Raw genomic sequence first — 23,473 nt, forward strand, 5'->3', positions numbered from 1 at the left:
CGACAGGGAGGATAAAAAGGCGAGAGCAAGTTGACTCGAGCAGGCTCAGGTCGTCTGCGGAGTCGGTCCGTCGGAGAGCCATCTAATCGGGCTGGAGATCTCCTGTCGATCGATCCCGTCACATCAGCGCCTAACATGTGATCCTCGAGGCGTGGCCGCCTCCTCTCAGTCTGTTGCACAGCGACGGCGTCCTCACCTGCTCCCGGAGACTTGTGCAATTGCCTCGCGTTGTTATTTGTTTTCACCTAATTGCCCAGTTCATGTCCGGACTTTGCTAAAACACATTCATCACAGGCGCGGACGGCTGACTATAGTGAAACATTGTAGTAGTAATCACTGAGCCGCTCCTCAATCGATCCGCTGCATCTCCGTCTTACAATTATACAGGTAGCCTTTTATTCGTCGTGCGCAATAACTACATGTAAGCACACCACGCTTCTTCTCATGCCCACAGCGCGGTTGCTGCCCATGTACTCACCAATGTCCACGCAAAGGTCCCCATTAATAGACGGCCAGACGTCGGATCATGAGACGCCTCCTGTATGCGAGCCTACGACTCTGCATTCTGCACAACGGGCCGCCGCATAGAAGCTCGGGCTGTACTCGGATGAGAAGCCGCCTTCTCACATAGCCAAAGCCCGTCCCGTGGTCACCCCGTCATTCATGGGGCGACGCAGGAGAGGCATGCTTTGCTACCAGGTCGTGGACCCGCTAGATATATATCTCCAACGTAGACGTGCGCAGAGTTCGCCCGAGGGTCAGCCATGAAGTTCTTCTCGCTCCTGCTCCCTGCTCTCTCCCTGTTGCTCCCCGCGCACGCGCAGAACCAGATCGTATCTGGTGCGGCGTGGACGGACACCAGCGGGAATGCAATTCAAGCTCACGGTGCTGGAATCCTCGAGGTTCGGCTGTTGTGTGTGTGAGAAAGTGTACGTTAGGTCGCTGATTATGTTTATAGGTCGGCGGCACTTTCTACTGGTTTGGCGAAGACAAGTCCCTCAATAGCGCCTTGTTCAAGGCTGTCTCGTGTTACACTGTAAGTCTTCTGCAGGCACAGTATCTCATTAATAATTCTCACTTGGGTGGCTCCGCAGTCTACTGACTTGGTGAACTGGTCCCGCCAAAATGACGCGCTCTCGCCCATTGCTGGAACCATGATTTCCACCTCCAACGTTGTCGAACGGCCGAAGGGTCAGTGATTCTCACCCTGCACGCCCATTCCTGACTAAACCCGTCCATATCCACCCATTCATACCCACCCAGTCATTTTCAACCAGAAGGCATGTGCAAGCGCCCCCTGGAATTCCGCTTGAGCCGCTGAATGGCAAATCTCCCCAGAACTCCGAATATGTCATGTGGTTCCATTCCGACACCTCCGAGTGAGTCTAGCATTCCTCGGAGTCTCGCTTTAGCTCAAGTATGGTCGTATTAGCTATGGCGCTGCAATGGTCGGAGTAGCGACGGCGAAGACTCCATGCGGGCCGTTCACCTATATGGGCAGCTTCAAGCCGCTTGGAGCTGACTCTAGGGACGAAAGCATCTTCCAAGATAGTGAGTCATCGTTCTGTTCTATTCAGATGCACCTCGATTGACAAACTTTGGTCTCAGATGACTGTACGTCCCTGCTCCTGGGCATACCCGGGTGCGAAGATACGCTAATGCCGTGAATTGACAACGTCACGCAGCCGCACAAACGGCCTACCTGCTGTACGCGTCCGATAACAACCAGAACTTTAAGATATCGCAGCTCGACGCCAACTACTACAACGTGACTACCCAGGTCAGCATCATGGACGGTAAGTTTGGGCTCGAGCGGCGTGTGGCGTCGGGCTGAACAGACACCCTGATGCGCGCAGGGGCGACCCTGGAGGCACCCGGTATCGTGAAGCGCAACGGGGTACGCCTCCACCTGATGCACACGCACACCAACCGGTCTGACCGGGCTCACCACGCAGGAATACTTCCTGATCGCATCTCACACGAGCGGCTGGGCACCTAACCCGAACAAATGGTTCTCCGCGTCGGTGAGCCCCGTTTCTTTGATTGTCGGAGTACGCTCCTCGGCCGGGCTGCTCATGCGCCCTCGCAGTCGCTCGCGGGGCCCTGGAGCGCGCAGCAGGACATCGCGCCGTCCGCGACGCGGACGTGGTACTCGCAGAACGCGTACGACCTGCCGCTCGGCTCGAGCACGATCTACATGGGCGACCGCTGGCGGCCGGACCTCCTGGGCAGCAGCCGGTACATCTGGTATCCGCTTGATTTCTCGAGCGGCGCGCCGCAGATCGTTCACGCGGACGTGTGGAGTGTGAACGTCCAGGCAGGTGCGTGTACCTTCGTGTGTGGCAACCCCTCGATAACGTTGGATCCGGTTGCAGGGACGTACTCGGTCGCGAGTGGGACAACGTATGAAGCTGAGAACGGGCAACGCGGAGGATCCTCGACCATTTTGTCCAGTTCGGCGTTTTCTGGTGGAGAGGCCGTGGGATATCTCGGTATGTGCCTAGGGCACGCTTCCCTGGTTTCGTATATGAATGAACTCCTGGCGATAGGCCACGGTGGGACGGTTACGATCGACAATGTCCAGAGCAATGGTGGCTCGCATTGGGTCGCGCTGTACTATGCGAACGGCGATTCCACATACAGGAACGTTACCGTCAGGTGAGCATGAACATACTTCGCGAGCTAAAATGAATACTCAGTTGTTAATTACCAGTGTGAACGGTGGGCCAACTGTGCTCGTCGACCAGCCTGATACTGGAGGCGGCAACGTGGTCATCAGCGTACCTGTGATGGTTAGTTTGAATAGCGGCGCGAACTCGATCACATTCGGATCTGGGCAGAGTAGTAAGTCTTGGTGTGCTTGTGCCTTATCTGACCTTCAGGCACCCATGACAAGAATGAGACGCGCTGAAACTTGCCACACAGACTACGCTGGCGATCTTGACAAGATCGTTGTGTATTGAACAACCGCAGCGTTGACAAAGTTCTGGTGGGAAGGAGGTTAATAAAGGGTGCGGGGCCCTGAGCATGTGGGCGCCGTCCTTCCAAGATGTTCTCCCGCAACCGCAGTTTCCCTAGCGGTCTTACGTACCTTGCTTCGTATATAGGCTTCCCTAAAGTATCATCCATATCAACCGGGTACATCGCGCCACGGTCTCGCGCCGTGTTTGTTTCCTATCTGCCATTGCTATCTGCTTCCACGGGCTATCGCATCTCTGATCACAGCCTAGTGGACAGGGGGTGTGATTAGGGCGACACACGTCCTGGAGTTCTGTGACACGCTATATAAACACGGCCAGCGGATGAAGTGACACCACAAATGACATGTCTAGTGGGCCAGCATGCCTGCGGCGGCAAGCAACGGCGAGGCCGTCAAACCGAGATGCGGTGCCTTTGTCGTCCTGAAAAATTTTAGAAACCTTTTGATTGCAACCACTCCACGACATGGGTCTTCCAGAATCCGCCGGATAGAACGACGTGGCGGCCGCGGACGGTGTTGACCTTGAGCCTCTCTGTCTCGGGCGTACCGGGTTGGAAGAGAGTCTCTCTGATGTCTCGGGCGAGGTCCTGCACAGTGCGACACACACGGGCAAGAGGATAGCAAGTTCAGTCATAGAGCCGTGACTGCGAGCGGGCAGAACGTGCGCAGCGTACTGACCTCGGTGTTACCCTCGACGTTGCGGATCAGAACGAGGTGCTTTTGCGCACGGATTTCTGTGTAGACGGGGATGGATCCCCTGGTGTTCCTGCGGACAAAGTACGAATGACGGACGGTGTCGGTGTTGGAGGCGAGCGCGTCATAGGTGAGCTGCGAGGCGAGCTGCGTGCCTGCGGTGGGCAAGGATTGCGAATAGTAGCGCACGCGGCGCGCCGGCAGGAGAAACTGATTCTGGATCGACCTAAGCATTTGGCGTTTTGGGTCTGGGAGCGATCTGACGAAATTAGCACGTCTGCTGACTGTGCTCAGACGGTGCGGTGTGGACACTTTACTTACCGTATGTGAGCAGTGTTGGAAGCAATAAGAAGCTGTTCGCAGTTTCGATGTAGCCGGTGCGGTGTGGTATGAAACTGGAGAAATGGAGGAGTGCAAGAGAACAGTGGTGTGATGGCTCGGGACGGAGGAATTGGGCGCCTGCTTGCGAGCGGTGTGTGCCAGGGCGGTAACGTTGAACACGAGCAGCGGGCGAAGAGAAGAAAGAAACAGAGGCAGGGCGAGGATACGGGTATGGGTTACGGTCAGCTGTGGCTGGGCTGATCTGATACAAGGCAGCTGTTCGTCTTTTCTTGTCTCATGCACTCCTGATTAGGTGGAGTCTTCTCCGTTGATTCATCCATCCGCAAATTCATTTCATCGACCCTTGCCATCCCCGTTGCCGGCCTCTGTCATTTCGGTAACGCGTAATTCATCCACGACAGCCTCACTGGCCTACGGCGCCCAATCCCTTCGCTTATCCGATCCAGCCTCCGTCCCCTATAAGACCCAGGACTGGTCATGCCTCTGTCAGTCTCCCCTCCCACCCAGCACACACCATGGGCTATCCCGCTCTCTGCGCCTACCCCGCTCTCCATGTCCGCGACATGCTCCCCATCAAGTTTGGCGAGCCCTCTTCTGCGCCATACGTCTTCAGGGCACACTACCCGCGCTACGCATACGGTGGCGCGCCACCAATCCCGCCAACGGTCTGGCGACAGCCCGCAATGGTCACGGGCACTAGACCCGACGTGTACATGGCCTCGCAGCCCATCGTGCCGTCCCAGCACGTTCTGGCAGACCGCCAGAACGATGTGCATCTCCACAGAACCGCGCCAAACTTAGCGCAGCAAGGTAAGCACCGAGCTTCTCTGCTTCTGCCATTCGCGAAAGCCGTGCTAAACCGTGATTCTAGCGTATTCTCCCGCGCGCTCGGACTCGACCATGTCCATCGTGAGCGCCGCCTCGCCGTCGCTGTCCTGGCCGCAGCCGGTGCACGTCATTTGCACAGCGCCGCTCGTCGCGCCGAAGCCGCTGCCCTACCACTCGCCGACGTTCCTGCAGTTTGACCTGCCCGACGACGACGAAGACCTTTCGCACCCGCCATACTGCTCGCGTCCCCACAAGCGCAAGCGCCAGGACGCAGGCCTCGACGACGACGCAGACGACGCGGACGCAAAGCGCGTCGTTATCTTCAAGCGCAAGGCGTCCGACCGCCGTCGTGTGCATTTGCGCGGCGCGGGACATGCTGTGCAGCCACGACCCGTCCCACACCTGCAATCATACTCGTATCCGATGCCTCCTCCGGTCTTTGCTCATGCGACGTATCGTTGATCCCGTGCGCCGAAAATAAGCTCCATCTTCGTATGTTTCGCATCTCCCATTACATCTCGCGCTCCCAACCCTGACGTGATTTCAATTTTCTCGACGCGCTTCGCAGGCATTCCTCACACTGCTCTTCGCCATTTGCCATCTTTCGCCGCCTTTCACCGCAGGCACCGAGCGCCTTCGCTCCGTATTGCCGAACTGTGTCACATAGCACTCTCATACTCCCATGATTCAGGTGGCATATGCCCCCCACGACCATGGCACGCCATCAACGACTGTACACGAACAGAAACGTCGTCGTCGTCGCCGGGAGCAATCGGTTGCATTCGCCACGAACATCGGTTCGCAGGGCGGCAACAATCTTATACATCCATTCTTGCATCTACGCTATCAGCCGCTTGTATTTCCAGCAACCACATGTATAATTGCATCATCACTCCAGCATAGCGTAATATAATACACTTGGCATCTGACAGACGGAAAAATGTACATGGGTGGACAGCTTTCGGAGACGTCGTTCGGAATGCATGATCATACCGGTCTTTCGCATGGAGGCATACGTATATACTAATGCGGACTGCGGCCTCGGGCTCCTTCAGATGAAGTACATCTGCTGTTTCAGTATTGATTGGCCGAGGCCTTGCTGCCACTTCTCAAGGCTGAACTCAGACGTCTCGGTCGAGCTCTCGTCTGCATAGTCCAATTCCGGCCTGAACTGGAAAACGGCGCGAGTACACAGCCGCTGCGGAAGAACTGGTCAGCGATGACACCGACATGCTGTGTCGTTACGCGTACGTCAGCATCTAAAGTGGTGAGCACATGTCAGACGGCTGCGCGGAGCTCCCGAGAGGAATCGCCACTCACAGTACACCGGGGCAGGGATGGAAACCGAACGTGTCGCGGCGGCATAGACATGGCACAGCGCGAACGACAGCTCTTGGAGCCTGGGCGTGCGCAAACTTAGCTGAGACTCTACCGTTGCTTTAGATACGCACAGGTCAGCAGAGCGGTTGGCATCGTTCTTGAGCACGATATAGTGACTGGGACGGGAGGCTAGCAGACGTGTCAGGTCCGTTACAATCTCAGTCACGACACGGCCCTCACTTCCTTTCAGTCCACCCTGAGACTGCAAGTAAAAGTCCATGTACGTGGAATGGACGATCTCTCGGTCGACAACCAGCCCGGGGAAGCAGTTACCCGTCCGGTCTGCATCGGACCTGTGGCACAGGAAGAAATCATGCATGATGGCTAGAATAACAACGGATTTACCTGTCCTTGGGGAAGAAGCGCACGTGGTGCCTATAGACAGCGTGTCAGCAGTATTCGAGGCAACAACAGCTGCAACGTAATAATACACACACCTTTTGCCGACAACAATAAAGATAAGCTCCGCCTTGTGTCTGGTGTGTCGCTCCAAGTCGTCAAGTACGTCTGTGATACCCGCACAATTATAGTTCATTCAAACCCTGAAGTGCACAGCGTGTAGAATCGCACCTTTAATAGCCTGGATCTCATTGGTTTCGACCTGTGCATACTCGCCTTCTGACACGCCATCCCGATATATGACAATACGGCCGGGGAATCTGCGTTGCTTTTCCGAGTACCGCTTGATAGCCCTCTTACGAAGCAGTATCGCTGCGTCATGTGCATCGAGCGGATATGCTGCGCAGAGCACTTACCTCGATCATACCACCGATGCCGTCTATAGATTCCTGGCGTGGAGGCTGTACCTGTACCTCAGTAGAGTAACGAGTGGCGAATTCGTCTTCTGATGCCACCAAGCTGGCAATTGAAGGCCGGCTAGTGACACCAGGAGAGGGATGGGCCACATCGCAACCTGGCGGCACTGTCAACGGAAAGACATTAAAAGTGCATCATATCACGTACCAACTATCATGCAGTCCTTGAGGAAATCAGAAATTGGAGAGTGAAGGATGGAGTTGATGCCCCCAGTCTTCGTATTGATCCTGCGCACATCTGAGTAAGGGGCTAAAAAGTATAGATCGTGTGTACAAACTTCAAGGCAAGGTTGTTGCAATACTGGTCATTGGCTTGTTCATATTTGCCGGCACGCTAATAGACGACCCACTATGAACTTACGCTGTTGTCGCAGCAAATTATGATACTTACCACACACTGCGTAGGGATGCCCACAAGCATATCGCCCCATTGCTTGACCTCCTTCCGCAAGGGAGCTGCGTTTGCGGGCAAGATCACAAGAACAAAGCCTGGCTTTATCTGCGGATCGTTGAATCCCTTGACGGTGTCCATAGCAGCCTTTGTGAGGGACTATTCGGACACCTTTGATGAGAGATCCATCTGGGATGACAAAATAAACACACACCTCGTGCACTCTTGCTTGGTTGCCCGGACTGATATGGGGCTCCTCTTGCTGGAACACTGCGGATGGTCAGCACAGATCATATAGGTATGTGCGAAAAACTACCTATGCCTGGTCCCCAAAAGGGTGTCAGAATAATTATCAAGTAAATGTAGCATTAGGCTTACCGAGCTTCTTCATGTTGACACAAAGAGTCTGGGCGAGATGGACTGCACTGCGTTGCGCATTGGGATTCGCATCGAAGCTCACAACAGCCCATGCGATGATTTTGGCCGGGAGCTGAAAGGTCTTATTGACGACGTTCCAAGCTCCGTCCCTCACATGCTGAAGCGGGTATTAAACAGAGTGCAGACGGACACGGCACCAGATGTCTCTCACCAATGTACCGTTACCGTACATTACACCGGGAGGTTGGAGACGACGCCCTCTGGTTTCCAAAGGGTTAGTGTCGACCCTCATCCCAGCATCCCGCATGAAGGGCGAACTTCCATAATCCAAGGCCTACAATTTTTCGTGAGAAGGAGGCACGACCATTTCGCAAACACACTCACGTCACGCGAGATCGCCTTCCTGATGTTGTCGAGCCGCTGGTCAGGCCTCACAGCCGTCTCCCTCAACATGTCAGTAGTGGCCGGGCCATCGAGCTGCTTCCTGTATATTTGACCAGGGAAGACGTCACACACTTCCGCCGGGAAGATAGCACTCTTGCCGACACGGACACCAAAGGCTTCGGGGAAGCGGAGCGCAATGTGATGATGCTCGCGAAAATGTTCCTACGCAGCATGTCAAGGAGTGGACACGACAGAATGGTCGGTACGTACCTGCACAGTTGACATCTGACCGCTTTTCTCGAACTCGACAAACCCGGCACGAGGTACGATGTCCTCTATCTTCCTCTTGCTCTTGTTCGGACCAACGGTGACTATGACTCCCTTGTAGAACGACTTGAGCTTTCGCATCGCCTGTGCGCCAGCTCTTTCGTCTTTGCAGCGTTGTACCAATTCACGGGAGTCCCTACACCCCAAGAGGCTCATTGCGCCTTCGAGAAGAGGCCCCGGTGTGTAGCTTACCGTTGCTCCGTTAGAGCAGCCTTAAACACATAAGAAAGAGGATACCCACATAGCGGTAGCTGTGGTGTTGATATTGATCATGATGCTGTTGAGGACGGGACGAACACTCCTTGGGGGAACTAAGCTTCCGGCGCTATATGCCTTAGTGAACGACCCACTGGAAGAAGCCGTGCCATATTTGCAAGCCAGGTGCCAATTTACGGTCGGAATCGCCTCGGATGAAGAATGATTTAGCATGAAGGGCGAAATGATGCTTACTGGAAGCACGTCAGTAGCTGTTCTGAAGAAGAAGCACGGAGGCTTCACATGTTGGGGGCCTGGGAAATGATGATCTGGAGCAGGTTCACCGCGGTGTTGTTGGCCTGGCTCTTGTTTGTAGCGTCCGGAGACATCAGCCGCTCCAGGTCCCTGTGAAGAATAGCATTCGTCAACTTGGTCCGGGGTGAAATTGAGTGGACACCCTACCCAGGCCTGATCGTGTTGACACGCTTAATGGTAACGTGGAACTTGCCTCTGGTGGCGTTTGGGTTTCTGGACAAATTGACGACAAACTGGCAGATGTGGGCCACCATCAACCGGTTAGAGCTCGAACAGTGAAAGAAACGTACATTCCCTTGCTGAATGTCTGCGGTGCTGTACATGTTTTTCATGCCATCAAACGAAGCGCGGGGTACGAAGATGGCAGCGTTGTCGTTCTGCAGCTTCTCAACAATCTCTCTGGCGCGGTCGCGGACTTTGACTTCTTTGAGCGTACCGTTGGCCATCGGTTGCATGATGTCTGCCGATAAGAAGATCGTTAACATCGTCGGCAACCTTCAATGACGATGATGTGGCGTCTTACCAACTGATCGATAATAACATGAGGGGCAAGACGGGGGTGAGGAGCGAATGGAAAAGAGGAAAAGAGGACGATGGGAGCAAGATACGATGAGGACAAGAGAAGAAGGGATCGGGGCAACGAGAGAACGAGGGGAACGAAGAGGGGACATCAGCAACCATCGTTGATCCCAAGTGGCACCGCTCACCGTGATAATGGTAAAATTCCCTCTTGGGAAGGCTCACGACTCGAAACATATTGGCGTAGACCGCAACTGGAGTCCCTTTCGTACCAGCTCTGTCGGACATGTTGGGCTTGCACTGCAAGAAAAGCTGAGGAGGAGATGGGAGGAGGATGAGTGCGGAAGGACGAGCGATAAGGACGTCTCGACAGCCGTCGGCCTATTTGAGGGCTGAATCCCGGGCTCTTTGCCTCAGCGACGCGAATAGAGAAGGTAAGCACGTGAGCGTGAGCCTCCCTTAACTCCTCTTGCCGGTAAAGGCAGACCCCGCTCGACCTCACCACGTTGCAGCGGTATGCCGTATTATCGAGAGGCACGCTCAGTCCTTATTGCATCATGCGCATGGGCTAAAGCGAAATATGCGGAGCGATGTATTACGCAGAGAGCGGGAAACAAACCAGATGACAAGATTCATACGGAAAGGAAACCGTCCGAACAATTGAAGACGGGCTGTGTGCATAGATTAAACGGAAAGCAAGCACCCCGCACCGTCACACTCACATGCACGGACGCGCAGTCCTGGCCACCAAGCGGGCAAACTCGAGGTACCATACTGGATCATTACGCTACAGCTCAGCAGCATCCGCTGGACTGGTTCTGCTGTACGGTCTGGCCAGGGGTGATGGTGGTCGACTTGCCCGTGCCCGAGGTTGTCGAGGTGGATCCCATGCTGAGATAGCGGCAGGTGAGAACCCCAGCCGAAAACGCCACCTGCGACAGAAACTCACCGGTCCTTGATCTGCTTGGCCATTGTCAAGAAGGCCTGCTCGACGTTCGTCGCGTTCTTCGCAGACGTCTCGAGGAAGGGGATCGACAGCTGGTCGGCGAATTCCTGAACGTAGCGGTCAGCCCTCGGCCCATGTGCGGTCCATCAATCTGACACACCTTCGCCACGCCGTATTCCACGACCTTCTTGCTGGTCAGATCAGACTTGTTGCCGACGAGCAGCTTGTTCACGCCCTCGGAGGCGTAGCGGTCAATCTCCTGCAGCCACTGCTTGACGTTCGTGAAAGTGTCTGCGCGAAACTTAGCGGTGGGGTGGCGCAGATCAGGAAGTTGTCTCATACCATTGTCGGTCACATCATAAACGACGATGATGCCGTGCGCTCCCCGGTAGTACGACGAAGTGATGGTGCGGAAACGTTCCTGGCCTGTCGAGGAACATTGAGAACATGGTTCAGTTAATCTCTGCGTGCTTGTATGTACCTGCAGTGTCCCACTAGAAAGACGGAAAAGGCACGTTAGCTGACGCCTCGAGCTGCGGAGGGTGCGAGATTGACGGCGAATCCACCAGGCGCAGTGTGCACAGTCTCAATATCATGCCAGGAGTCTCTCCGCGCATGACCGCAACCTGCGCCCGGTGCACTCGCGCCCCCTCGCACCCCGAAAGGGCCGAAACACATACGATCTGGAGCTTCACCGTCTTGCCCTCGAGCTCGATGGTGCGAATCTTGAAGTCGACGCCGATGGTGCTAATGTAGCTCTCGGTGTAGGTGTCGTCAGCGAACCGGAGGAGGAGACATGACTGCGTGAAATATTGAGTGGTGCCAGGAGTGGGGATGACGGAAGCCTGCGACAGACCTTGCCGACACCCGAGTCACCGATGAGGAGGAGCTTGAAGAGGTAGTCGTACTCGCTGGTGTGCATGCTGAGGGCGTTTGGGGTCGTTGGGAGACGATGTCTAGGGGATGGAGGGCGGACGCTGGCGGTGGTGAGGTGAACGAGAGTAAAGGAGACTGTTGAATGGGGCGGTGGCAGTGACGCGTGTATTTGGCGCGCGCTGACCCCGACTACCCCGTCGACCGGCCGCAGCGGCGAAAGGACAGCAGACGACGACCGAACCGTCCAGCTCAGCCCTCCCGGCAGCGCAACGGGCGACAGCGAGGTCGCCTGTAGTTTTACTACAAACGCAACGTGAGCACCTCAGATATTCCTTACGTACTTGCTCTTTGAATTCAGCTTGTGGCACGCAACCTCATGCAGCAGCAAACTCTTAGCGGACCGGACGCACCCTCGCGAGAGAGGTGCTGCGGCATCGTTCTGGGTGTTCATATGGGAGACACCCTTTTTATTTCTGGAGACATCTCTGGAAACAATCCGATTGCGATACTGACCGGGGCTGGCAGAGTAGCCAGCCTCCATGCTTGAGGACGGCTCGGGGCCAGAGGCAGATCTGACCCAGCTTCCTGGCCCCCATCGTCCAACTGTGACTCGTCTCTCAAGATGATCGCGAGTACCGGCTATCTCATCCTGCTGCTGGTGTCGCTCGTCTTCCCGACGGTACACTCCCAATCCATCCCGCTCCTTCGGGTCCCTAGGCAGCACGCCAACCCGCCAAGCCTCTACAGCAGCAACGGCACCGTCTCCGACATCAACGGCTTGTTCGTACGGTCTCTCTCGTCCTGTGGTGTATTCCTAACGTGCCAGCCACAGCGCCTACCTAGTCCGCATGGAGTATGTAACACCACACACCAACCTGGGTGGCACAAGAGATTGAGTGCTAACTGTCAACCCACAGCGTCGGCTCGCAGCCTTTCCTAGTCCTTCTTGACACCGGCTCGTCCGACCTAGTGAGTTGCGTCGTTTGGTGTGCGCAGAGGGGACATGACCTCTCATCATCTCCGACGCCAGTGGGTGGTGTCTTCTAGCTGCACGGAGGACGACTGCGAGGCCGTGCCCAGATACCAGCCGACCTCGACGCTCGACCTGTCCTCCGGGTCCTTCGCGCTCCAATACCTGCTCGGCGAGGTGTCCGGAGCTATCGGCACCGAGACCGTCAGCCTCGGGCAGATTGAGATCCTCTCGCAGGTGTTCGGTGCGTGACTTCACCCGTGCCGTGCGTGCCGCGTGTGCCGTTGTCGTGGTGTCGCGGTCTCGCGGGGCGTCTTTTTCTCACCAACTCCCTCTCTTTGACAGCACTCGCGAACTCGACCGCGGGGCTCGGCCTCAGCGCGACGGGCAACAGCGGCATCCTCGGGCTCTCCTTCGCGACCGTGGCCGCGATCCCGGGCACGGCGGGGCGCACGCTGCTCGAGAACCTGCTCTCGCCCTTCGCGGCGCCCGACCGGTTCTTCGCCTTCCGGCTCGGACGCGACGACGCGAGCTCGTCCTTCACCGTCGGCGCGCTCGACCCGGCGTACGCGAACGCGACATCCGAGCTCGCGTTCACGGACGTCTACCCCGTCGGGCGCGACAGTGCCGGCGGCGCGGTGTACGACTACTGGAAGGTGCCCGTGCAGGGCCTGACGGTGAACGCGAGCGCGTTCGCGCTCTCCGCGTCGCGGCGCGTGCCCGGCGCGCCGTCGCCGATCGCCGTGCTCGACACGGGCACGACGCTCATGCTGGGGCCTGCGGATGACGTAGACCGGCTCTGGGACTCGATCGGCGGAGCGCGGAAGACGGAGACGGGCTGGCAGGTCCGCTGCGACCGCGCGGTCGTCGTCGGCGTCGTGCTCGGCGGAGCGGGGGGCGACGACTCCCGCGCGCACGAGTACGCCATCGACCCCGCGGACGTGAGCTGGCTCGGTGGCGGGCGCGACGGGGACTGGTGCATGGGCGGCATCCAGGGCAACGACGACGTAGGTGGTGGCACCCTTTTTTATTTATTTTTATTTTACGTATGCCTACTGTGCCCCCCTTCTAGATTTCCTCCGGCGACTGGCTTCTGGGCGATACGTTTCTCCGTGTGCGTCGACCGGCCTCCCTCTTGCGAGTCGTATCAGGGGGCTGAACTGACCGCGCGCTGACCGCCAGAACGTGTACGTCGTGCACCACGTCGGCAACAGCACCCAGCCGCCTTCGATTGGTCTGAAGGGCCTGACAGACCCCGAGGCTTCTCTGATCAACTTTCGACTCGAACGGGGCAACGATCCTACGGCTCCTGTCCCTGTCCTGGGCACGGTGGCACATGGTGGACACGCCATTAGCGAAGGGGCCATCTGCGGTGTCGCGGCGGCAGGGGGCTTTGTGTTTGGAGCTGTGCTGACGGTCGCGATCAGCGCATGTGTGGCAAAGGGAACAAGCAAGTACTAGATTGGCTATAGAGATGACGAATGCGTATTTTACAAGAAGCGGGAGAACGAGATGGATCGAGGATGCTGAGAGACATATTGATAGAGGAAGCGGAGAAGAGTGCGGTGGGAAATGAAGATGCTACATTTGCTTGTGTCCTGGGACCGGTTGTGGCGACTGGTACGCGGATGGCGTGGGGTATGCGGGGGCGTAGCCAGGCTGGAAGGCCTGGGGACCCATGAAGCCCTGCTGGGGAGGAGGCTGCTCGCCGACGACCTGAGGCTGCCATCTGATGGCGTACGGGTCAGAATGCGGCGAGGGACAGGAGGGAGGGGTGTGGGAAGGCTCACCCTGGCTGGATGGGCAGCGACCACTGGCAGATGGGGCAGAACCATAGGCGCTTGGACCTGATAGGAACGAGGGGGACGAAGCAGAGCTCGAACCACATGCGGGACTTTGCGGGGTACACGGCGGCTGGAGAGAGAGGGATGAGTGCCTCAATCTTTCCGGAAGCGGACGGGCTGACCGTTGTTGCAGCGTGGACAGACCCTCGGGGTGATGTCGCCATCAGGCTTGACTGTGTTCTTGCAGCCCACTGGCGCCGCGCAGGGTGAGAGGGCTGGAAAGACCTGAAGCCTGAGACGACGGGCGTACCTAGGACGGGGAGACAGACTGGCAGAGGAGATCAGGGGGTGAGCGAGGGCGACGAGCAGGGGACGACGTACAGATGAGATCAAGCATGGGGACGTCGGGGTGGGAGGCAAGGAGGAGTGGACTGCGCAGGGGCGACAGAACTTTGGACGTCGATCTTCCGGAAAAGGCAAGGGAAGAAGGCGAGGCGGCTGGCGGCGTGAGCTGGAGGTCGAGGCAGGGCGCGCGGCGCGGGTCGAGGAGGCCTCGCTGTGTGTGCGCTTCCCCCGGCGACCTAGCCATCTATCTGTTCCTGGCGTCTCCGTGCCTGGCCTCCGCTCACCCTCCGCTGGCCCGCTTGGCGTCCTCGACGGGCCTCTGCGCGTAGTTAGCTCGCCCCTCGGGTCGCCTGCGTTGCGCGCGCAACATATCACCGCCGTCAGAGCCTCGCTCGGTGGGTGCTGTCTTGCGACCCCGGCTAACATACAACCACCGTGCCCTCACGTTCATCCCGCACACTCCCGGTCCAATACAATCGCACACTCAATCCCTGATCAGCGCCGCGTCTCTCCTCGACGCGGCTCAACCGTGTCCTCTTGACGTCCGTCTCCGCTCGGTCTCCGTGTGCGTCTGCCTCCTCGTGATTGGCGGGCCCTAGCCAAAGCCAGCGGCTACAAAAAAAAGCCACCGTACGCGTGCTGCGACAATGCACCATCTATCAGCTCGGCATCGCGCAGTCGACGTCGAGCACCGCCTGCTTCTGCTGCGCGGCACTGGGCCCCCGCCACAATTCCCGTCGCGGCGCCATCGCCCCTCCCTCTTGGCAAGCAGCAGCGCCGCTAGCTGGGGCCTTCCGGAGCCTCCAACCTCCGCAATCTAGTGTCGCCGTCTAGCGGGGCCCGAGCAAGGCACGCCATGTTGCAGGAACCAAGACGGCTGGCCTTTGTTCTCTCCCAGGCATGCGCCACTGCTAGTAGTATCATGTCGCCTGCCCGTTCATCACCCGCGCGCGCCGGCGGTTTGACTTCATGTCCCAATGTTGGACACCTGCTCCGTAAAGTGCGCAGGCGAAGATGCGATCGGCGGCAAGTGGCGTGTCAGGATTAGCTAGATTATGTGGCTTCCGGTACAGGTCTAGAATATAGGCTGGTATCTACGATAGCGACGCGGATTGAGTGGTATGCGAGACAGCAGCACGACAGCAGGTAGCACACACGTGAGACAACAAGACGAGGAAGCCAAAAAAAAAAAAAAAAATAGCAACGAGTGCTACAGAGAGTCCGTCTGTCTGTCCGAGAGAGAGAGCGAGAGAGAACGCGCAAAGTACACTGGCTACAGCAGACGCGAGTAGGGGCGCAACTATGCAAGACATCATCAGTAGTATCTATCCGCCACGAACCGGCTCTCGTCCTCCTCCTCCGACGTCGACGCCCCCGGCATGAGGTTCGGGTCCTGCGCCATCGCAGCGCTCGCGAACGGCACGCCGCCCGCCGGGTAGCTCGTCGCCGCCGGCGCAGAGTACGGGTGGTGGTGGTGGTGCTGCAGCTGCGCGTGCGCGCCGTCGCCCATGGGCGAGTAGCCGTACGCGCCATAGTAGTACGCCGGGTCGGACAGCGTGCGCATCGCCGCGCCGCCGGGGCCGCCACCGCCGCCGCCGCCGCCGCCGCCGTTCCCGCCTGCGGGCGGCATGAGGACCGAGGACGAGGCGACGAGCGGTGCCTTGGACGTCGACGCCCGCGCGGCGGTGGGCGAGGTCCGGTGCGTCGTCGTCGACGACGACGACGCGCCGCCGCCCTCGGCCGACATGCTCGACGGCCAGCCGTCGTCGTGCGCGTGTGAGCGCCCCGCGAGGCCGGTCGTGGACGCCGACAGCGACGGGATGGTGAGCGGGCGTTGCTGCTGCTGCTGCTGCTGCTGCTGCTGCTGTGGCTGTTTGCCCGCGTACGAAAGCTCGTCGAGCGAAAAAGCGGGAGCGCCCGCGCCAGCGACCGGGCTACTCGAGTTCGTGCGTCCGTGCGCGCCGCTGCACCCCTGCTGCTGCTGGATCCGGGCCTGCCAGATCATCCGCACGGTGTGCATGCGCTCCTCGCTCTTGGCGAAGAGCCAGCGCATCTCGCTGAGTGCCTGCAGGCACGCCTCGACGTCACCGCTCGAGCCGCTCTCGCCGGCGAGGAGAAAGGCCGCGAAGAAGCACCCGTCCCGGACGATCGCGGCGTCGTACTGGAAGAAGGTCGTGCCGAGGTTCGCTTGGATGATCTTGACCACCTGCTGGACCACGCTGACGCAACGGGTCCGCGCCTTCTCGTACAGGCGGCTCAAACCTTCGCGACTGGACACCAGACCGCCTTCCACGTCCGGAGCACGGGGGGCCTGGGAGCGCGCCGCGTCCAGCTTCGTCTTCAGGCCCTCGCGGATAACATTATCTGGGTCACAGGTTAATAACCGCTTGGCTATCTCGAGATCGTGCTACTCACGGCACTCAAATATGAATATCTGTCGGGTCGGGCACAAGGCGTGAGAGCGGGTCGCATGGTGACAAGGTTCTGAAGCTCACCTGCCACCCGTGTATGAACCTTTCCATGTCCTCGACCTCGATAATTTCAGCTGTTCCAATCTGCCTGAGGCCATCGAGATCTTGCCAGCATCGATCGAGGCTGCTCCAGGCTTTCGTGAGCAGGTCTTCTTGGATCCCGTCGCTCTGCTTGGCCTTTGGCCCAGTCAAGGCAGCGTGGATCGTCCGGCTGACCGAGGAGATGCGGAGGGGGACCGCCACGTAGCGGAAGGTAAAAACGTAGATGGAACAACCCGGTGTATTGTCTGTACGCACGGGCAACGTGCTCTCGAAGGATGTTAGATCATCGTCGGACCTACAATGGACATATGAGCGTCACTGCGTCTGTAACGCGCAACCGAACAAGCTACTCACAGCCATATACGCCCCCCTCGGAGGCCGCTGGTCATGCCGTCGAGAATGTGAGCATACCAAAACACTCTGGCCCTGACGAGCACGTCGATAAACTCTCCCTGTCCGCTGCTGACCGTGGCAGCCGAGGCAATGCTGCACAGGTTGTACACCTGGCTCAGCGTGGCTTCGTACATGACCTCCACGGAGATATCAGCCGGATAGGGGGACCATGAGAAGCGCGGCGACCCACCAGGCGGTCCATGGGCGACTGCAGGTCTGTGGGACGTGAACACGGCAGCCAATACGAGCGACGGAAGGAATCCTACCCTGAGTCAAAGGCAGCAGAAGAAGCAGGAGCCGGACACCATCCCACGATGCCTTGCGGAGGATGCCGTGCATGTCCACGAGGTAGAGTATCTCCTGCAACATCTCATTAATTCGCTCCTTGCGCTGACGAGTATCTGTCGGAGCCTCCTGGACGTCTTCCTGGCCGTACTCGTTCACGCCGAAGCTGGCGGCCCAGACGACGAGCGCCATGGCGATAAGCTGCCCGGGCACATGGAGGGCGTCGGTGTTGCCCTTGATGAACTGCAGGTACCGCTCGCGGAACTCGAGGGGCTCGATAATCGGGCCTGCAGAAAAGAAATCGCACGTCATCTAGGGCGGGAGAGCGACAGGGCGGGATTCGCTCGGGACGTACGCTGGATGTGAAACCGCCAGAAGAAAGGCGACTCGAAGAACTCGGGCGCGAGACGTGGGATTACGTTCTGCGGGGGCGTGACAGAGCGCAGGGTACCCTGATCTAGAGGCACCTTGCCGTAAACAGCCCTGCGGAAATTCGTGTCCGAACGCATCAAGCTCAGAGTACGGGCCGCGCAATGACAGGATGACCTACTCCGCCTGCTGGAGGCGCCTGCCGCGCCTGAGCAGCTTGACAGCTTTGACCTCCGCGAACTCGTCCCTGTCCCCGCCAGTTGTGAGTGCGGACCAAGGCGGCGACGGCGGGGGCGGTACGTACACACACTTGAGGCCGCGCTCGCGACAGTTGGTGCACGAGACGGACTGGCCGGAGCTGGACACGGGAAGGTCCTTGAGATCACACCGAACGCTGTGCGGAGGGCTGGGTGAGCGTCGAGGAGCGGGCGAGGCAGGCGGAGGGGACACACCGCCTCATCCTGCACGCGCCGCACGCGCTGAACTGCTCTCTCTTCTTGGACTGTTGGGACCAAACAGGGACCCAGTCGGAAGAGCAATTTGTCAGATGTGGGCGGGTGGATGACGTGATGAATGCATACCTTCTTGGACGAGGTTGACGCCTGGGGATATGGGGACGTCGAGCGCGAGTCGGGAGAGGACCTCTGGGGAGACATGGGAGGCCAGGCGAGGACGGAAGGAGTGGGGATATCAGAATGAAGAGCGGAGGGAGGGACGAGGGAGGCAAGGTTTATATATGAATCGAGGTGTTTGTGTGTGATGGGTTCCCAAAGGGACGTCTTCTCAGACAGCAGACAATATTTGGACGGAGCGAGAAGGAAGGGTGGGGGGAGGAATAATGAGATTGTCGAGGGAGGGGAGAGATATGATAGGCCACTGGCCGTCAGTTGGGACGCGTGTGGCTCGTGCTGGGTGATGCGCGTGAGATTTATTAGGCGTTGGCCTGCTAGAACACGCCGCGAGAATCGTAGGCTCTGTCCCCTGGACAGGGTGCATTCTTCGCTCATGCCGCCGGATGCTACGGGTAGTGGGATTTGCATCCGCATCGGGCGCGTCTCCAGCTGCGCGTCTGCGGCTGCCTGCAGTGGGAGATCCCCGACCGCTGGACACTGCGGGCAGCGACTGTGAAAAAAATCTTTTGGAGGTCAGGCAACGGCTCTTGAAACAGGCACGGCGAGAAGACGGAGGAGCTCGAGGAGAATCATGGCCATCTGCTCCCGTCGAAAACAAGGGCGAGAGAGAGCGCCGGGGCATTGCCCACAGGCCGGATAAGGTAGGCTCGAGGGAGAACGTTAGGCGGGCCAGACGGCTGACACCTTCTGGGCCACGCCAGACACCGTACCATCGCACACGCACGTACTGCGCCCAGAGGCGCTCCGCCCCATCCAAACTAACCTCTTCGCCAAACAACAAAAAGGCCGGCACCAAGGGCAGCACAGAGGGTGAAGAAGAAAAAAAAAAAAAAAATCATTCGTGTCGCGCGCGCGCGCAAAATGTCATTGTGCGGGCAGCTCTCCCTGGGTATCACCGCCGCTACGCGAGCTCCGCTAACGCGTTAGCCCTGGCCAACAGCTCGTCCCCGGTTCACGCGTTCCGACTCCCACCAGAGCGTGTCAAAGAAAAACTCTGCACTGCTCCTCAGCTATCTGCCGCCTGCCATCAAGGGAGAGAATCCAACTTGCCAACACGCGTCGCGAGACTGACATCGCCATCGCGCAGCTAGTATCGTACATACACGTGTCCTAGCTTCCCTTCAGCAGCTCCTCGACGCCGCCAGCCTTCTTGATGGCGCGTACAAGCTGCCCCGCACTCCGCTGGTCGACGTTCAGCTTCCTGTCTCGGACCATCGCCTCGACGTCACTCCCGTGCTGGGCCACCAATCGATGCAGAACTCCGAGCTCCCCGCGCGAGCTGTGCCGCACGACCGGTCCCCCACGCGTCTGTCCAAGTTCTTCCAAGCCTATCGTCCGTCGCGATCGTCCGCGACCAACAGTCAGAATCCCAAAAGGCTGATTGACGACGATTGCCGGACTTACGTTGCACCACGTGTGTCCTCTCCGCGCTTGCCTGGCTGCCAACGCCAACCCAGTCTGCCACTCCCTTTTGTTTCGACGGATCCGGTATGTCTTCAATCAATCTCTCCGCACTCGCCGCCGGTCCCCCTCTCTCGTCCCCTCCCTCCCCCTCCTCTGGGAGCTCGACGTCGACCACATTGCCGTCCGCGTCTCGGACGATCCGCCCGTAGCCCTTCGGAAGGCTAGATGGACCCGCCACTTTCGAGCTAGAAGCTTCGAGGGCGCAGTCCACGTCCACGGGCGGTTCGTTCTTGCTTGCTGCTCCCAGCGGTTTCTCCACGCCGCCGGATGCCGTGGGAGTCAACGAGGCAACGAGACCCAGGGCTTCATAACTCAAGTGTCATCCCCAGGTAATATACGGCAATTAGCCTGCGTTGCGGAGCCACGGAGTTAATGTGACTAACTTTTGGCGCACCGTCTTGTGCTTGTCCCAGGCTTCCTGCAGAACCTTCGGACCGCGTATAGCTGACAGAGAAGAATGCAGCCGCGGTTAGCATCAGCGCAAGTTGGTCATCGCGGGAGAGAAGGATGTCACCTACGGGGTTGCTTCTTCAGGTTCTTTTTTGCGTGGCTCGAATGCCGCACTGGCTTGTGCGAGCCCGACTTGAGTTTTCGTCTTTGCCGCGGGTTGGCCATCGTCTATCCAAATTAGAGAGCGAAAGTCTTGGCTGCTGTGTACTGTTTACGCAACACGACAAAGTTCCGGTAACTTGGTGAACGACCCAGAGTGCAGAGACAGCGTCAACCAAGAGGCGAGGCTGACGAGGACACGAGAATGAAAGCCGGAAAGAAAGGGTTGCTCGACCGAATGCGAGCTCGATCGAAGCCTTGGGAGGCAGCAAGCGCCGCTTATGGGCGCCTCCTTCATATTCGGCGCCTGTTCCAAACTCCGCTCCTCCCTGCTCGCTGTTGGCAAACACGTCCGATCGTCTCCGGTACCGTCCACTACCCTCTCTCTACACCATGTCGCGCGTCGTATACCACCCGCGGTCAGCTGCTCAGTATTCCCAGGGGGTGCGCAGCCCTCCACCTTGTTCTCATCTTCTCCGCCGCTCACCTTTAGCCGATAGTTTGCCCGCAAATGGGCACCCAGCATGGCGCTTTGGGGTGCAGGCGTAGGCATTGCAGCCCTCTTTGTGCGTCGTGCCTTCTCATGGTCACCGGTCTTCGCGCTCCTGACTAGGAGCTCTTCTGTCCCACAGGTCCTGTCCGTCACTCCGAAGGTTAAGCGGACATTCCTGGTGAACGTTCCCCTGGTGAGCGTTGTCGTTCCCAGTCTGTGGTCATACAGCCTCAAAGCTTTGAAATTCGCGTCATAGTTGGGAAGCTACTTCGAAGACAAGACCCCTGCGTCCGACAAGCCCTTCTAACAACAATCCTGTGTCTATCAAATAATACCATATAGATTCGGTGATATGTACTCCAGAGTCCTATCACCATCCTGTGCCTAGGTGATGCACGTCCTCAGCAGCCGTCATGTCGTATGTGTGTTCCAGGCTCCCTTCAGCGTGCCAATGTTGTCGCTTAGAGTTTTGACGGGGTGAACTCGTTGGGTTCGTATCCACTCGTGAGGTCAATGCCAAGCTTCTGCTCGAGTTGCTTCAGGGCACCTAAAGACCCGCCCAGGGGAACATCTACCGCAATATCGCCACCTAGGTGAACGACACAGAGTCCTGAACAAGACAGTCCACTCACGGATGGTCTCCATGCCAAGGGCCTGAGCCGCCTTCAAATTTCTGCGCGTCCAATTAGTACAACGCTCGGCCACCGTTAGCGGTGTTACTCACATTCCTAGGTCGTCTAGGAACACGGCTTCGTGCGGATGGATACCACTCCGTTTGCAGGCTAGAACATAAAATTCTGGCTCTGGTTTCCTGTCAGACCCGCTTAGAGCGGGTCGCCAAAAAAAAGTGTCAATGGCTCGGGGCAAACTCACCGCATGCCCAGTTCGCTCGAATCGCAAAAGTCGTCAAACATGTTCCGAACGCGGGCGGGCACGGCGCCGTCTTGCCAACCCAGGAACGCTATTTCGTCCCTAAGGTTCAGATGAGCGTATGTTGCAGGCACCGGCTGGCCCTCGCCGAGGGACGCGGGGTTGCTTCGCGCCCAGTTGTTCGTCAACGCGATGACTCTCCATCGGCCGGCGGCTGACGCGTCCGCGACGGGGGTTCGCAACGGAGTCTTGTCAGCTGAGACATCGGGCAGAGACAAAAGAGAGAGAACGCGAGAGAGATCGTACCTCGGATACGCCGTATCGCCTCCACGACCCGTTCGTCAAGGGAGTTCGCCCGCTGCATTATGCGCCCAAACAGCTGACGGCGACTGGCATCAGCCGGGGTGAGCGTATGCCGCGCTGGTGGTGCAACCCACCTCTCTTCCGTCGATGTCCAATTTATCAGGAAGTTTGGGACATTCTGGGAAGGTGGAGACGGACATCAGCTCGCCCGACTTGTGCACAGCGCGGCGACGGGCGAGGTGGCATACCTATGCCCCTCCGTTCGCAATAGGCCCTGTACCACACGTTTCCCCGCTCGGTATCTGACAGATCTCGTCCGAATTGTTCGTAGAAGACAAAGAGTGGAATCTCGCCGCGCTCGAACTTCTGCCACGCCCCGTTTGATCCTCTGCGCGTGCTGCGCAGTGTGTTGTGCATGTTCACCACGTTGCGAGGCGGGCAAGGCAGTCGATGACACTTACATGGAACAGTTGATATAATTGTGCGGCATGCCCTTGTCCCGCTCGAATTCGGCGATGGTGATGAGAGGGCTTCGGCAGACGACTCCGCCAATCTGCGAGGGCGAGGTGGAGTAGCTTCAGACTTCCTGGGGGCGGCAATTATATTCTGCAGGGCTGATGCATACTCACGTCAAAGATGACCGCCTTGAGGTGCGGGGAGCTCATCGTGCAGCACGGCGACGGCAAACACACAGTCGGTTTCAGGAAAGGACGAGGTCTAAGCGCACCTGGCAAAGGGCCACGGTTATTGGGCGCCAACGCTCTGGGTTTCGCTGAATGACCGGACGCCCGGGAACGGTGATCTGGATTGCCGGATGATCGCATCACGGTTCCCGCTCTGTCTTCCCACTACTCTCCGTCGCACTCCGATATATTTCGTTCGAGCCTGTTCTTTCGAGCATCCTCACCAGACCCTGTTGTGTTTTTGATACCGCTGCCTGCACCCCGCACCTCCCGCGCCTCGTGTTGTGTATTCCAATTGCTGTCCAGAACCACTGCGTCTGATATATGGCGTTGCATTGCTACTGCTTCTGTGCCTGGAAGACATTGTCTCGATCCGCGTCCTCTGAGAACGACCACACCCGTTACGACAGTCCCGAGCCCGTCGCTTGTTTCTCGCGGGCCACAGTGTGGA

At 58.3% G+C, this 23,473-nt stretch overlaps 8 protein-coding genes across 8 annotated transcripts; 2 read left to right on the forward strand and 6 right to left on the reverse strand.

Annotated features, from left to right (window-relative positions):
* The first annotated feature begins 239 nt into the window (after window positions 1-239).
* On the forward strand, window positions 240-3,173 carry PHACADRAFT_256205 (glycoside hydrolase family 43 protein). Its single transcript, XM_007395784.1, has 15 exons — window positions 240-387; window positions 517-902; window positions 959-1,036; window positions 1,095-1,191; window positions 1,264-1,280; window positions 1,339-1,379; window positions 1,433-1,557; window positions 1,686-1,796; window positions 1,857-1,897; window positions 1,956-2,024; window positions 2,090-2,321; window positions 2,376-2,492; window positions 2,550-2,658; window positions 2,714-2,844; window positions 2,926-3,173. Exons 2-15 carry the CDS (start codon window positions 765-767, stop codon window positions 2,961-2,963), a joined length of 1,344 nt encoding a protein of 447 aa, XP_007395846.1. The 5' UTR covers window positions 240-387; window positions 517-764; the 3' UTR covers window positions 2,964-3,173.
* A 238-nt stretch (window positions 3,174-3,411) lies between these two features.
* Window positions 3,412-3,772, reverse strand: PHACADRAFT_47657 (uncharacterized protein; the record flags this gene model as incomplete). Its single annotated transcript, XM_007395205.2, has 2 exons — window positions 3,412-3,567; window positions 3,659-3,772. Coding segments are annotated over 2 exons (270 nt in total), but the record flags the coding sequence as incomplete, so codon positions are not given.
* A 1,084-nt stretch (window positions 3,773-4,856) lies between these two features.
* PHACADRAFT_121053 (uncharacterized protein) lies at window positions 4,857-9,140 on the reverse strand. The gene is made up of 19 exons (XM_007395785.1): window positions 9,017-9,140; window positions 8,869-8,967; window positions 8,760-8,819; window positions 8,462-8,705; window positions 8,186-8,413; window positions 8,019-8,141; window positions 7,808-7,964; window positions 7,642-7,691; window positions 7,430-7,576; window positions 7,317-7,372; window positions 7,187-7,266; window positions 6,979-7,145; window positions 6,765-6,917; window positions 6,661-6,710; window positions 6,569-6,598; window positions 6,404-6,516; window positions 6,295-6,352; window positions 6,128-6,243; window positions 4,857-6,052 (listed from the first exon to the last, which is right to left on the reverse strand). Exons 1-19 carry the CDS (start codon window positions 9,100-9,102, stop codon window positions 5,895-5,897), a joined length of 2,175 nt encoding a protein of 724 aa, XP_007395847.1. The 5' UTR covers window positions 9,103-9,140; the 3' UTR covers window positions 4,857-5,894.
* Window positions 9,141-10,114: 974 nt separating this feature from the next.
* PHACADRAFT_256210 (uncharacterized protein) lies at window positions 10,115-11,435 on the reverse strand. The gene is made up of 7 exons (XM_007395786.1): window positions 11,350-11,435; window positions 11,174-11,293; window positions 10,975-10,987; window positions 10,836-10,919; window positions 10,654-10,784; window positions 10,497-10,600; window positions 10,115-10,438 (listed from the first exon to the last, which is right to left on the reverse strand). Exons 1-7 carry the CDS (start codon window positions 11,413-11,415, stop codon window positions 10,342-10,344), a joined length of 615 nt encoding a protein of 204 aa, XP_007395848.1. The 5' UTR covers window positions 11,416-11,435; the 3' UTR covers window positions 10,115-10,341.
* A 177-nt stretch (window positions 11,436-11,612) lies between these two features.
* On the forward strand, window positions 11,613-14,511 carry PHACADRAFT_256215 (uncharacterized protein). The gene is made up of 8 exons (XM_007395787.1): window positions 11,613-11,682; window positions 11,752-12,583; window positions 12,685-13,346; window positions 13,412-13,453; window positions 13,522-14,068; window positions 14,130-14,253; window positions 14,306-14,374; window positions 14,434-14,511. The coding sequence occupies exons 2-5, from the start codon at window positions 12,373-12,375 to the stop codon at window positions 13,798-13,800; spliced, it is 1,194 nt and encodes a 397-aa protein (XP_007395849.1). The 5' UTR covers window positions 11,613-11,682; window positions 11,752-12,372; the 3' UTR covers window positions 13,801-14,068; window positions 14,130-14,253; window positions 14,306-14,374; window positions 14,434-14,511.
* Window positions 14,512-15,763: 1,252 nt separating this feature from the next.
* PHACADRAFT_209047 (uncharacterized protein) lies at window positions 15,764-18,697 on the reverse strand. The gene is made up of 11 exons (XM_007395788.1): window positions 18,610-18,697; window positions 18,481-18,530; window positions 18,333-18,422; window positions 18,210-18,275; window positions 18,015-18,142; window positions 17,641-17,946; window positions 17,565-17,590; window positions 17,336-17,511; window positions 16,964-17,276; window positions 16,884-16,902; window positions 15,764-16,832 (listed from the first exon to the last, which is right to left on the reverse strand). Exons 1-11 carry the CDS (start codon window positions 18,682-18,684, stop codon window positions 15,784-15,786), a joined length of 2,298 nt encoding a protein of 765 aa, XP_007395850.1. The 5' UTR covers window positions 18,685-18,697; the 3' UTR covers window positions 15,764-15,783.
* Window positions 18,698-19,770: 1,073 nt separating this feature from the next.
* PHACADRAFT_94806 (uncharacterized protein) lies at window positions 19,771-20,739 on the reverse strand (the record flags this gene model as incomplete). The annotated part of the gene is made up of 4 exons (XM_007395789.1): window positions 19,771-20,037; window positions 20,075-20,435; window positions 20,508-20,568; window positions 20,643-20,739. 4 exons carry the CDS (start codon window positions 20,737-20,739, stop codon window positions 19,771-19,773), a joined length of 786 nt encoding a protein of 261 aa, XP_007395851.1.
* A 433-nt stretch (window positions 20,740-21,172) lies between these two features.
* Window positions 21,173-22,847, reverse strand: PHACADRAFT_256222 (uncharacterized protein). Its single transcript, XM_007395790.1, has 10 exons — window positions 22,801-22,847; window positions 22,588-22,736; window positions 22,474-22,517; window positions 22,343-22,415; window positions 22,040-22,250; window positions 21,891-21,977; window positions 21,799-21,839; window positions 21,423-21,737; window positions 21,306-21,359; window positions 21,173-21,239 (listed from the first exon to the last, which is right to left on the reverse strand). The coding sequence occupies exons 1-8, from the start codon at window positions 22,827-22,829 to the stop codon at window positions 21,628-21,630; spliced, it is 744 nt and encodes a 247-aa protein (XP_007395852.1). The 5' UTR covers window positions 22,830-22,847; the 3' UTR covers window positions 21,173-21,239; window positions 21,306-21,359; window positions 21,423-21,627.
* Window positions 22,848-23,473: the final 626 nt, after the last annotated feature.

The sequence above is a fragment of the Phanerochaete carnosa genome, assembly GCF_000300595.1.
Source record: "Phanerochaete carnosa HHB-10118-sp unplaced genomic scaffold PHACAscaffold_5, whole genome shotgun sequence".
NCBI classification, from domain to species: Eukaryota; Fungi; Basidiomycota; class Agaricomycetes; order Polyporales; family Phanerochaetaceae; genus Phanerochaete; species Phanerochaete carnosa.

What these genes read in the sequence shown, in the direction of transcription:
- PHACADRAFT_256205 (XM_007395784.1), top strand. Translation starts at nt 765, where the DNA reads ATGAAGTTCTTCTCGCTCCTGCTCCCTGCTCTCTCCCTGTTGCTCCCC. An exon ending in CATCTTCCAAGATAGTGAGT is followed by an intron (nt 1,558 to 1,685) that starts CATCGTTCTGTT and finishes AACGTCACGCAG; the next exon opens with CCGCACAAACGGCCTACCTG. An exon ending in CCAGGTCAGCATCATGGACG is followed by an intron (nt 1,797 to 1,856) that starts GTAAGTTTGGGC and finishes TGATGCGCGCAG; the next exon opens with GGGCGACCCTGGAGGCACCC.
- PHACADRAFT_256222 (XM_007395790.1), bottom strand. Translation starts at nt 22,829, where the DNA reads ATGCCGCACAATTATATCAACTGTTCCAT. An exon ending in GGCGATACGGCGTATCCGAG is followed by an intron (nt 22,251 to 22,342) that starts GTACGATCTCTC and finishes CGGACGCGTCAG; the next exon opens with CCGCCGGCCGATGGAGAGTC. An exon ending in CCTTGGCATGGAGACCATCC is followed by an intron (nt 21,738 to 21,798) that starts GTGAGTGGACTG and finishes ATATTGCGGTAG; the next exon opens with ATGTTCCCCTGGGCGGGTCT.
- PHACADRAFT_121053 (XM_007395785.1), bottom strand. Translation starts at nt 9,102, where the DNA reads ATGTCTCCGGACGCTACAAACAAGAGCCAGGCCAACAACACCGCGGTG. An exon ending in CAAGGACTGCATGATAGTTG is followed by an intron (nt 7,146 to 7,186) that starts GTACGTGATATG and finishes TTCCGTTGACAG; the next exon opens with TGCCGCCAGGTTGCGATGTG. An exon ending in GCATCGGTGGTATGATCGAG is followed by an intron (nt 6,918 to 6,978) that starts GTAAGTGCTCTG and finishes CTGCTTCGTAAG; the next exon opens with AGGGCTATCAAGCGGTACTC.
- PHACADRAFT_256215 (XM_007395787.1), top strand. Translation starts at nt 12,373, where the DNA reads ATGACCTCTCATCATCTCCGACGCCAGTGGGTGGTGTCTTCTAGCTGC. An exon ending in GATCCTCTCGCAGGTGTTCG is followed by an intron (nt 12,584 to 12,684) that starts GTGCGTGACTTC and finishes TCTCTTTGACAG; the next exon opens with CACTCGCGAACTCGACCGCG. An exon ending in TGGGCGATACGTTTCTCCGT is followed by an intron (nt 13,454 to 13,521) that starts GTGCGTCGACCG and finishes GCTGACCGCCAG; the next exon opens with AACGTGTACGTCGTGCACCA.
- PHACADRAFT_256210 (XM_007395786.1), bottom strand. Translation starts at nt 11,415, where the DNA reads ATGCACACCAGCGAGTACGACTACCTCTTCAAGCTCCTCCTCATCGGT. An exon ending in TTATGATGTGACCGACAATG is followed by an intron (nt 10,785 to 10,835) that starts GTATGAGACAAC and finishes AGTTTCGCGCAG; the next exon opens with ACACTTTCACGAACGTCAAG. An exon ending in GCCAAGCAGATCAAGGACCG is followed by an intron (nt 10,439 to 10,496) that starts GTGAGTTTCTGT and finishes CCGCTATCTCAG; the next exon opens with CATGGGATCCACCTCGACAA.
- PHACADRAFT_209047 (XM_007395788.1), bottom strand. Translation starts at nt 18,684, where the DNA reads ATGTCTCCCCAGAGGTCCTCTCCCGACTCGCGCTCGACGTCCCCATAT. An exon ending in GAGCGCGGCCTCAAGTGTGT is followed by an intron (nt 18,276 to 18,332) that starts GTACGTACCGCC and finishes TGGCGGGGACAG; the next exon opens with GGACGAGTTCGCGGAGGTCA. An exon ending in AGGCGCCTCCAGCAGGCGGA is followed by an intron (nt 18,143 to 18,209) that starts GTAGGTCATCCT and finishes GAATTTCCGCAG; the next exon opens with GGCTGTTTACGGCAAGGTGC.